The 11,478-nt window shown below is 46.2% G+C and overlaps 1 protein-coding gene and 2 non-coding genes across 3 annotated transcripts; 1 reads left to right on the forward strand and 2 right to left on the reverse strand.

The window, feature by feature from the left end:
• Positions 1-3,767: 3,767 nt before the first annotated feature.
• Positions 3,768-3,855, reverse strand: trnay-gua (transfer RNA tyrosine (anticodon GUA)). The gene is given in 2 exon segments: positions 3,768-3,803; positions 3,819-3,855. It is a non-coding gene; the product is annotated as a tRNA-Tyr (tRNA).
• A 736-nt stretch (positions 3,856-4,591) lies between these two features.
• LOC138243441 (histone H4-like) lies at positions 4,592-4,897 on the forward strand. Its single transcript, XM_069199045.1, has one exon. It carries the CDS (start codon positions 4,592-4,594, stop codon positions 4,895-4,897), a length of 306 nt encoding a protein of 101 aa, XP_069055146.1.
• Positions 4,898-5,998: 1,101 nt separating this feature from the next.
• On the reverse strand, positions 5,999-6,054 carry LOC138243779 (U7 small nuclear RNA). Its single transcript, XR_011192397.1, has one exon. It is a non-coding gene; the product is annotated as a U7 small nuclear RNA (small nuclear RNA).
• Between the last annotated feature and the right edge of the window lie 5,424 nt (positions 6,055-11,478).

Below are 11,478 nucleotides of genomic sequence, written 5' to 3' on the forward strand. Positions count from 1 at the left end.
TCTTAAAACACTAACATTTGGCAGCAGTGGGATTCAAACCCATGCCCCCAGAGAGACTGCAGCCTAAAATCCAGCGCCTTAGACTGCTTGGCCACGCTACCTTCCTCCATATCCATCTTCCTCACATTGCTGGCTTGGAAAATGCCGAGGGCTTCGGCTCTTGTCGTCGGATCTAATGATATCCTGACATGTGGAAGTGACTGCACCTTCATCTTCCGAGATGCTTTCAATAGCACAAATGCTACTTTCACCGGCACAGACATAGCAATAACGAAAGAGGTGGGTTTCATACTTTGTGCTGTTTGTAGGGGCGCAACTCTACGTCGATCTACTGACTTGAAGAGCAAAAATCAGAATCCTCTGCTATTACTGTTGCTTTTTTCATAGTTTCTTTAAATCCTTCATTTGAACATAGATTTTGAAGGATATTGATGATAATACCACATAAATTGTGGTTTTCTTGTGATCGCCAATTTTTTTTCAATACCAGCCTTTTTTACAGTTCCTTGCGTGTTTCACAAGGTATAATAGCCCCCCACGCATCCTCAGCTAACATATTTTAAAATTACAATAGATTATACAGCATGCATGTTTACATTTATATTAAAATTAAAGTAAATATACCAGAATACATACAGTGCTAACCCAATAATTCTTTTCAGGTTCTCCAACAAATCTGCGTTGTTATTTTAACATGTTCAGCTGAGGGTGCAACAGGAGTATAAATGAATTTTCCCGCCAGCTGTTCAAAGACCAAATTCCATGAGTGAACATTATTTTCTCAGAAGTTGCCGGCATTGGACTTTGCCGGTGGTAATGAATTATGTCCACAACTGTTGTAGTAGTTCCTTCTTGAAATTCGACACGTGCAAAGCACTCGTAATATCATAGGTGTTAAAGTTTGCTGAGTCTATTCGAGTCATGGTGTGTATCCCTGCCTATCATTGGGAGACGGGTAGCTTTTTTACACTCAGATTCCAATCTTCAATGCTTTGTGTGAGAGCTTACATAACTTTCATTTTCTCACATTTTCTGACGACTTTTCCAAAGGGGCACCCTGTCAATTCCGAATACTTTTAAAAAATCTGCCTGCATGTTTGATTATTGTCATTTCATTTAGAAAAAGTTCAATATTGATCATAACTAAAGAAAATAATGATCATGAACAAAAAAGGGATAAAGATGCAAGTCGATCTTGAATCAGAGCTGGGTGACACGGGCTTCTGTTCTGATATGGTTGTATGAGAAACAGGAGGAATCGCCAATCTCCTATAGAACATGAGTTGAATCAGGAGTGAGACATTTCGTATACTCGTGCATATGTCAACGCCTGACCTACATCGTAAAACTAACATTAAGTTGTCAGAGACATTTATTTATATACAAACAAGAGACAGACCAAGTAATAATTCTACATTAGTTCAGGTGGGTAAACCTGAACTAACTAACTAATAAACCTATTAATAATTCTACATTAATGTTTCCTACACTGATCAGATTAATTGACGTGGTCTGATTCAGAGCCTGTGCAGTTCGTGCTAATTACAACAAGGACAGTTCTGAACCCTCATCACCGAACTGAACACAAGTTCAGCTGTTCTCCAGTTTTGTTACGCATGGTTTTTCATTGCAATTGAGTTCAGAGCTGGAGTTGAACTCCAGACAGTACAGTGTTTTGGGTAAGTTGTCGAAATTCGCATGAGGCTGCAGACAACTTACCCAAAGTGTTTTCTATAACTTTCAGGTGCAGTTCATTTATATAAAAGAATGTAAGTGGTATAAACTCAACAAGCCAGACGGCAGTCGAACCTATAATTTTCTGACGCGAGGCCTGACGCGTTATTCATTACGTCACTGACCCTGCTATTGTAGGGCTAAAAAAACAAGTTTTCTACATTTTTGTCTGTTTAAAAATCACTCTAAAAAAGACAAAGGGTTTGTGTGTCGCACTAAAATTCCGCTTCATTTCGAACGCAAATAAAAACCGTTTTGTTCCAAGAAATCATGCATTTGTCACATCCTTCATACTATACTTCTCTCTTGTATTAGTAAAGCATTTTGATTTAAACTGAACACACCTAAGTGTATAGGTGTATAGGTTTCATCCAGAGTCCAGAGTGCAAACCAACAGCTGACACAGGTCTTTTATAGAACCGTTTTGATTTCCTCTACTTTGTCCCCGTGACGTCATTGTCCTGCTCGAAGCCGAGCCCGACACACGTCTGGTTTTTGTTGCTGGGCGCACATCCTGCGGTCCATGCGGGTCCTAATACCCCAGTACAATGACGGGGACACTAAACTGTAAACAGGTGCCGTCCTTCGGCTGAGACGTAAAACCGAGGTCCTGACTCTCTGTGATCATTCAGGAGAATGGTGGTGGTGGAGGGGAGTCCCCATTACCTGTAAAGCGCATTGAGTGGAGTATCCAGAACAGCGCTATATAAGTGTAAGCAATAATGATGATGATGATAATAATTATTATTATTATAATGTAAATTGCAATAAAATAAATCAAACTTTGATTCAAAATAGATTAATGTAAAAACTGATAAAGCTAATGCTTTTTTCAGGGCTATATTTACTTTTTTTTTTAAAAGCGAAGTCTGTAGCGATTGTGAGAGTTAGAGAATGTGTTCCAGCGGGTGCCTTCATATCATGAGCGTCAGTCTCGCCCGTAGCTGCGAGAAGGTTAAAAACGCACTAGTGATCTGTAGACGATGTTCGGGGAAGAAATAATTCTGTTTTCAGCACAGGGAGTGAGAATGAGCTCAGCCCGGCTCCCAGCAGAATCCATTCTGGTTTGGTTACTGTTAGACTGTGCGTCTGAGGCTCTTTGTAAAAAAAACAATTGCTCACATCGTGTGACTTCCACGACAGGAAGGAAAGATATCACTTTAAAAAATCAGAACTGAAGATTTGGATCCTGGGCCTCAACTTAAAAATAAACAGAGTTTAACGACAGGAAATTGATTCCAGTTGTCAGATCACGTATACGCATACCTTAGCTTTGTGCAACAACCTGAAACTTTCAGGTACCATAAATAATATTATTGCTAAACATATGCCATTCTAATCTGCAAGCGACCAGAATATAGAATACAAATTTTTGTATAAAAATGAAATAAGTCCTGTTCTACACCTGCATGCTTTGGAAGCACTGGCCTACCTTTATCAAAATATCAGATTGTGTTTCTGCAACATTTTGTGCATAGTACGCCATTTTATCTAAAACAGTCACAACGAGGGCTTTACATGCAGTCTGGGGTATTTTCCCCTTTTATATTTTTGCCACTTTATATCGAACCTGTTATACTCCCAGAAGTGCACAGTAGCTTGTACTTAATACAAATGTACAATTCACCGCTGGTACACTGTATAAACAGATGTGTGCCGTGTTTGCCTTTGTAAGCATTTGTTTAAAAAAATAAGTTCACAATACGATGAAAACACAGAAAGCACAAACTTTATAATACAACGATACAAAATCAATACCAAATCATTATGCCAATTAAGTAACTATCCTTTGAAAACAGAGAACACCTTTATATCTACAAAAAACTTGACATTTGTATGTATTTTTGAATTACAAAGCAGACAGTGTAGTCCCTTAATTCAAAGATCAGATCTTGGCCAAAACAAGACAATCAGACGTGGGCTGAATTCGGAACAGGAGCCTTTGCTTCGTCGATTATTGAGCTTTTGATCAATGTCTGAATAAAACAGATTCGCTTTTTTAACTCTTTGATTAAAGTACACGAAAAACACCTTCCTTCGAGCTGGAATCAAACCAGCAACCTAAAGATTCCCTGCTAACTCCACTACAGTCCTCCACTCTACCAACTGAGCTATCAAAGGGATGTTGCAGCATTGCTCTCTGGCCCAATGAAGTAAAATGTGAAATGGGTGATTTAAATCCCACTTCGACATCAAGTTTCCAACTCGTTTTCTTAGTCTCATTTACCTTGAATTTAAGCCACGAACCAGGATTCTACTGTATAAACTTCCAGGGATATTACAAAATGTTTGATGGGGCATCAATCATTCCAGGCGGAAATTGATTCCTTTTTTTTCTTGAGGGATCATATTAAACATTTCATTAGTATCGAGAGGAGGACCACCAGTAGACTCAAAACAGTAGACACTGTCTTTATTAGAAAGTAGCGTTTGTGCTACATTAATAATATTTTAGTGGAAATAAAGAAGTTGTAAATTTTAAAAATTTATATTTAAATCGAAATGTGGTTTTGAGTTAAATATTAGCGTGATCATGTAATTAGTTTGTGTTTGTCATTACTATATATATTGCCATGTTACTAGAATTTGTAACTGAAGTTTACTAGATGTGTTTTTTATGATGATTAGACATTTGAATACAATATTGTATATAATGTATAATTTGAACTACATATTGTTCAGGTGTGAATAATTGTATATTTTAAGAATACATTTCTAAAACAAATCATTGGCTTCATTTACTAGTTTCTACACCTATAAAAATCTTTCTTTGATGCATAGTAGACATCAAAGAAAGATGTCTATTATACATCAAAGATGAGCAGTGTGTGTCGTGTTCACAGCTGATAACTAGAAGATGTCTGGAAGAGGCAAAGGCGGAAAGGGACTCGGGAAAGGAGGCGCTAAACGTCACCGTAAGGTTCTCCGTGACAACATCCAGGGAATCACCAAGACCGCCATCCGCCGCCTGGCTCGCCGTGGGGGAGTGAAGCGGATCTCCGGGCTGAACTATGAGGAGACCCGCGGGGTGCTGAAGGTGTTCCTGGAGAACGTCACCTGCACCGAGCACGCCAAGCACACCAAGAGGAAGACCGTCACCGCCATGGACGTGGTGTACGCGCTGAAGCGCCAGGGCCGCACCCTGTACGGCTTCGGAGGCTAAACAGGATCTTCACTACCCACCCCGACATACAGATGCAGCCATTCAAAGTGAGCGGTACAGACACGTACCGCAGGTAAGATGACACGGGGTACCGCGGTGCGTGATTGGTTGACCGACAGGGGCACTCGTGGTCCGTTGGTCTGTCGTAGAAAGACTTACTGTAAACGTCTTTACTGTGCCCGTTGTAGATATTGAATTTTACCACTGAAGGGAAATCTTAGTAGCTGAGCATAAAAAGAATAGGAGCATACTGTAACGCGTGTGAAGACCATAAACGATATTAATTTTGGAACATAAACATACAGTACTGTATATGGCTGGTCTTGGTACTTTAAAGTAAAAAATACACACCAGTATTCCATTTCTCCCTAAACATTTTAAGCATCGAAGTCTTTAACTAAAGAGATACCGGAAATCGGAAAGTTTCTGCTTTTTGTAAGGATGGTATCAAAAAGCAATCTTAAGTGGTGAGAAAGCTGTGCTTAATGTATTTAAGGGACTTAAAAGTTAAAGGAGATGCTTCATATTGCTTGACTAATTTTAAAAACTAAGTTATAAATGCAGATGCTCCCTCGGTGCCGCGCCGGGTGTAAATATCAAAATATACATACCCAACACTGATTGTACCCATCTGTCATGCTAATAAAACACCTTGAATTGAATTGAATTGAGGGAGAGAGGGGGGAAGGGGGAGAGAGATAACCAGGACTCAAGGCAAATAAGATACACTCCACAGGCATTCACAACAGCAACATATGAAACGTTTGCACCCTGTATGGCTTCGGAGGCTAAACAGGAGCGGAGCTTCACTACCGGACCCCGACGTATAAACCCAAGTGACCCAGTGACATTTGTCACTGCTGAGGTTGCTTTATGGGTCTATACTTTTCTATACTGTGCTGATCAATTGGAAATCAAATGGCAAAAAAGACCCGTTCCCACACCTAAGGTCAAATATTAGAAATCAAAACTGCTCGAGTGTATGGAAGCACAGAGCTTTATCAAGATTTCCAAGTGCAAGATCTTTTTATTCATAAAAGACCCTATTTATGTTGTATGAGAAATATTAATATTAATACAGAATCTTTTTTCACCAAATAAATGGGCTTCCTGACTTCAGAAAGCCTTCTAGACAAATACTAAAAGAGCAAAAATTCAATTTGGTAAATGAAATGAAAACACATACCCTACCAAACCTTGAGTACAGGCCATTCAGGATGATAATACAAAACCATTTATAATTCAACAAATAAAACCTGTCAACTGGTAATCACCACTTATCATAAAAAAATAAGTAGCAATACACAGTAGGGGACTCTTGGGTGCAAGTTAAATCCATGCAAGAAGGGGTTTAGTACTATATTTCCAAATCAGATATGCAAATGAGAGATCTGGCCCAGCCAATCTCAAAGCTCCCTTGGTCTGGAATGGAGCTGCTCCCCTCTTCTAGTTATTCACACTGGAGTTAGGTTACATATTAGCACATTTCATCTAACAGTTGCTCCAGAAACAAAAAACATAAACAAATGACCTGGAATGTGACCACACCTATGAGAATGTAGTTCAACAGATAACTTGTAAACCTTGTCATAAGATTTTTTTTGTTCTACAAAATATACTTTATTCCGCAAAAAAAACATCTCAAAAGGAACATCTCGCACATATTAACACTCCATGTAATAAAAAACAACGGCGGAACGGAGATTGATTGTCCGTTATCAATCTTTGCAAGTGGGGGCGGATTTGTGCAATTAAGAGAATCCCTCCAAACCTACCGCTTGCTATTGTCCTTTAATCCCTGTATAGGGCCCAAAGTCCTTTCCAGCGCTCCCTCGCCATGGGGAAACCCCATTTGGCGACGTGGCGCTTCGTCCTCCTCCTGAGGTCCACCAGGATCCTCTCCTGCATCTCCCTCGCCCCCACTTTATGTTGTGCTGGATGAGAGTGTTCCTCGCCTTCCACAGTCCTTGTTTTGTGAGGGACAGCAGCAGCCCCCGCAGGTCCTGTGTCCCCTTGTCCAGTCCGGTGGGTGCCAGCCCCCAGCAGAATGTACTGGTAACTGAGCACCGCACCCGTTCCCAGGAGTTGCATAATGTTGTCAATTCTGCCCCACACCGCCTTGGCGAAGGGGCAGCTCCAGAACACGTGTTCCTGAGTCTCCTCGACAAAACACGTGTCCCGGGGGCAATGCGGATTCCTGGAGATCGAGTGTCTGTAGAGGACCTTTCTGGTAGCCAGACTCTTGTGTACAGCCATCCAGTTGAGGTTCTTCAGTTGGTTGTCAAGTTCTTTGGGCTGTGTCCTTTCCCAGACTTGTCTGGGAACCTGCAGCCTTTCGTCAGCGACCAAATGCCCCCTCACCTCTTTGTACAGGGCTCTGTGGTTGGTGCAGAGCTCTGGCTGTCTCGTGGCCTCGTACCTCCTGCTCCACTTGACAGTGTGGATGTAGAACTCCGGTTGCCTCTCTGCCTTGGGCCCAATGTTTGACCACTGGACCAAGTGCCTCATGGGGACGGAGAGCCACAGCCTGACAAAGTACTGGCACTTGTGGCCAATGGGCTCCTGCAGCGCCTGACAGAGGTTGCAGTAGAAGATGCAGTCGAGTTTCAGGGGGAAATATGGGACATCTCGACCCCCTTCCTCAACTGGCTGACACATCCGGTTTCTTGTGATGTACTCGTACGTGCCACCCCAGACGAAGCCGAAGATCATCCCTTGCAGCGCTCGTCTGAGTCTGGCCGGCAGGGGGTACACCACCACCAGGTAAACCAAAGCCAGCAGGATGTCTGCTTTCAACACCATCACTTTCCCTGTGTAGGACAGCGACCGCGTTTTCCACAGACCCAGCTTCGCGTTCACCCTGGCGATCCTCTCGGTCCAGTTGATGGTCTCGTTGTCCTGGCTCTGGAAGGAAACCCCCAGTATTTTGAGAGGCTCCGTGTAGAGCTCGAGACCCTCCGGCTCCATCGTCCTGTGCTTCCAGGGCCCGAAGAACTTCAGTTTGCTCTTTCAGCGGTTGTGCTTCGACCCCAAGACTCTGGAGTATTGCTCCATGACCTGCAGGGCCCTCCTCAGCCCCCTGTCCGACCGCAGGAACAGTGTCGTGTCGTCAGCGTACTGGGAGATCTTCAGGGTTTCCCCCGCGCCTCCCGGTATCTCCAGGCGGTTGATGACAGGGTCCCGTCTCACCGCCTCTGCTAGGGGCTCTGTGAAAAGAACATAGAGAAGGGGTGAAAGGGGGCAGCCTTGTCATACTCCGGATTCCTGGGGAATGAAATCCCCCAGGTTTCCGTTCACGTTGACTCTGCTGCCTATGTCAGAGTACGGTATCTTAATCCAGAGGCTGAAACTCTCTCCAAAACCGAAGCGTTCCAGCACCCTGAACAGATAGCTATGGTTCACTCTGTCGAAGGCTTTCTCCTGGTCCAGGCTGACCACCATCATGGGCATATTCCGGTCCTCGCCCCAGGCGCTAGCGTCTCTGGTCAGCTGGAGGTTCCAGCTGATGGATCGCCCCTCCACCCCACACGTCTGGTCGCTGTGGATGATGTGGGGGAGGGCGGTTCTCAGTCTGGTGATCAGAAGCTTTGGACAGGATCTTTACGTCCATGCAGAGCATAGTGATCGGCCTCCAGTTTTTGAGGTCGTTGGCATCTCCTCCCTTGAAGAGCAGGGAGATGACGCCCTTCCTCATGGTGTTTCCGAGTTTCCCCCGCGGAAGATCTCCTGCACCACTTCAACCAGATCTGCCGCCAGGGTGTCCCAGAAGCAGGTGTAGAATTCCTTGGGGAGTCCATCCGGCCCCGGCACCTTGCCATTCTCCATGGACAAGAGCACAGCCTTCAGCTCCTTGGCCGTGATTGGACCCTCCAAGTCCTCCCTCACCTCCTCTGGTACTCGTGCCTTCAGCCCCTCCAGAAAAGCATCACCTGCCTCCACCTCTGTCTGCTTTTCTGAAAAGAGCTCCTTGTAGAAAGTGGTGGTCGCTTCTACCTTGTCGCTCTCGTCCAGCACTTCCTCTCCGTCTCCCCATCTCAGGCTGTAGATCACCCTCTTTTTCTGGGCTTCTCGGACCTGATTGAAGAAAAAAGAGGAACAGGTTTCATTATTTTGCTCGGTGTGCAGCTTGCGGAGCCTTTCCTTCAGGTCCCATGCCCAGGCTGAATTGAAGGCTCCTCCCCTGTTAGCAGAGCTGTACTCCTCCTCTAGTTGTTTCGGGAGTTGCGCAGCTTCCTTCCTCTCCCTGGCCGCCTTCCATCTGCAGTACGTCTGCGCCAGCGTTCGGGTCCTGTCCTTCATGGACACCCACCATTCCACCACGGAGCTGTAGCCATCCCTCATGTCGACCCAGCTTGTGTAGACTTTACTGAACAGTGCCCTGAAGTCGTCTTCCTCCAGTATCCCGGTTCAGCTTCCAGTACCCACGACCGAATGCAGGCAGGTTGGTGTTAGCCACCACCGTTACGCACTCGTGGTCGGAATACCACGCCGGGGACACCGTCGCCGACTCCAGGGAGCAGGTTGTGTGCAGAAAGATGTAGTCCAGGCGGCTGCACACTCCCCGGGAGTTTCTCCACTTCATTCTGGCGTTGTTTGGGCGGCACCGTCTGAAGCCGTCCACCAGGGAGAACTGCTTGAATAGTTCCCCTTCTCCCGGTTGATGTTGAAGTCCCCGCCGAGTACCACCTGTCTGTTGGTGGTGCAGCAGCTGGCCAGGTCAGTCGATGTCTGCGACCAGGATCCGACCCTGCACCACCGAGAAGGAGGAAACCAGCGTCATCTCTGTGTTTCCGAGGAGGATTCCCACTCCGGAAGAGTGGGCCCCCCCTACACTCCAGCATGATTCTACCTTCGTCCATTCCCTGGTGAATGTCCACTTGTCGCTTTCATCCTTCAGGTGGACCTCCTGTAAGAAACAAACTGAGAAAGACTTTGAGGCCAGATCATAAAAGTCTCCCTGTCTTTTCACAGGGTCTCTCACATTTGATGTCAGAAAGGTAAGTTTCACCGTCATGATTAAGCAAATGAAAGTTTAACTTCCTCTCTGTGTACTTACAGTGGAAACTGGGGTCTACATCTGGGCACTGTTTAGCCGAGATGAAACTCCTCTCATTCGGGTCCTGGGGGGAATATGCTGGGCTCCCTCCAGGTCTCGTTGGGGACTGAAAATTATAGATGCTGGAAAGGTCCAGCCCTACCATCAGAACCTGGCTCCAGGGTGGCTTCGAAGTAGTCCTCGTCTTCCTCGAGGATACTCCCTGCCACCGCTTCGGGAAGGCTCTTTTCTTCCCTTTCTCCAGTTGTTTCGGGGACCTCCAGTTGCTCCTGGACCTCAGGTGAGGGGGTCCCCACTTCCTGGGCTGCCTCCTCCTGTTGTCCCTGGGCTCCGGAGGAGGGGGTTTCCACTTCCTGGGCTGCCTCCTCCTGTTGCCCTTGGGCCTCTGGGGAGGGGGGTTCTGCTTCCTGTGTTGCCTCGTCATGTTGTCCTTGGGCCTCAGGGGGGAGGTTTTCCATTTCCTGGGCTGCCTTCTCCGGTTGTTCCTGGGCCTCAGGGGAGGGATGTTCCGTTTCCTATAGGACGAGGAAACGGTTCTCCCTCACCACTCTTTTTTTCTGTCCTTCCGGTGGTGGATCCGCCCTGCTTCGCTTCTCCCACTTTCTCTTTCCCTTCTTGATGGGAGTTATCCAGGGCCCTTCCTCCGGTCGGCCATTTTGTCCATCATCTTGTGGCTCCACTGCGGCTGGAGGTGTGGCCTCGGCAGTTTCGGTTCTCTGCGGGGGAGGTGCGGGTTCTTTGTTCTCACCTCCCTCCCTTTGTCTAGAGACCAGTTTCTGCCGGCCGGCTTCCACCACCTGCGCAAACGAAGGTTTGCTTATCTTACGTTGGCATCCATCACACGTCTTGGCAGCCCAGCAGTTTTTTGCCAGGTGCCCTTCTTTGTTGCAGTTGTGACATCTGACAATGTCACACGCGTTCTCCTTGTGGCCGGACTGTCTGCACTTCTTGCAGAAATCCGGCATCCTGGGGTAATAAAGGTATCCCCTGTCGGATCCGATGTTGAAATGGGCTGGGGGGTGCTGGAAACCGTCAACACCCTCTGGGTCCTCTCACAGGAGGACTCGGAACTGGCGTTTGCCGTACCAGATGCCGAGACTGTCCCTTATCTCCGTCGGTTGGCCCGCCACAGTTACATACCTCCCTAGGAACGCTGTTATCAGTTCCGTTGGCACATAGGGATTGTATGTGTGGACTGTGATGGTCATCTGGTTTATCTTCCTCATCGGCTCCGGCCTGATTTCAGAGAAACCAGTGTGCTTACCTTTCTCTCTGATTAGTTTTGTTGCCTTCTCGTATGAGGAGTCCGTGGCCATATAGGCCTCCACATGTATTTCTCTGCCTTGTTGTCTTGAAGGCAGTAGAGATCTCCAGCCACCAATTGCAGGATCCCTCTCAGGAAGGTCACGTTTTTGCAGTTGGCATCGTCTCTCCTTTTCTGGTCCAGTGGAACCAGATCAGTTTCCTCTTGTCTGCCACCTTTCTCTGCCAGAGAAAGCAAAGGCCCTGTGGGGAGCAGCAAGGG

Source organism: Lepisosteus oculatus, chromosome 14 (genome assembly GCF_040954835.1).
Source record: "Lepisosteus oculatus isolate fLepOcu1 chromosome 14, fLepOcu1.hap2, whole genome shotgun sequence".
NCBI classification, from domain to species: domain Eukaryota; kingdom Metazoa; phylum Chordata; class Actinopteri; order Semionotiformes; family Lepisosteidae; genus Lepisosteus; species Lepisosteus oculatus.

Bases quoted from the DNA above. Each gene is read 5' to 3' on its own strand.
- LOC138243441 (XM_069199045.1), top strand. From the start codon at position 4,592: ATGTCTGGAAGAGGCAAAGGCGGAAAGGGACTCGGGAAAGGAGGCGCT.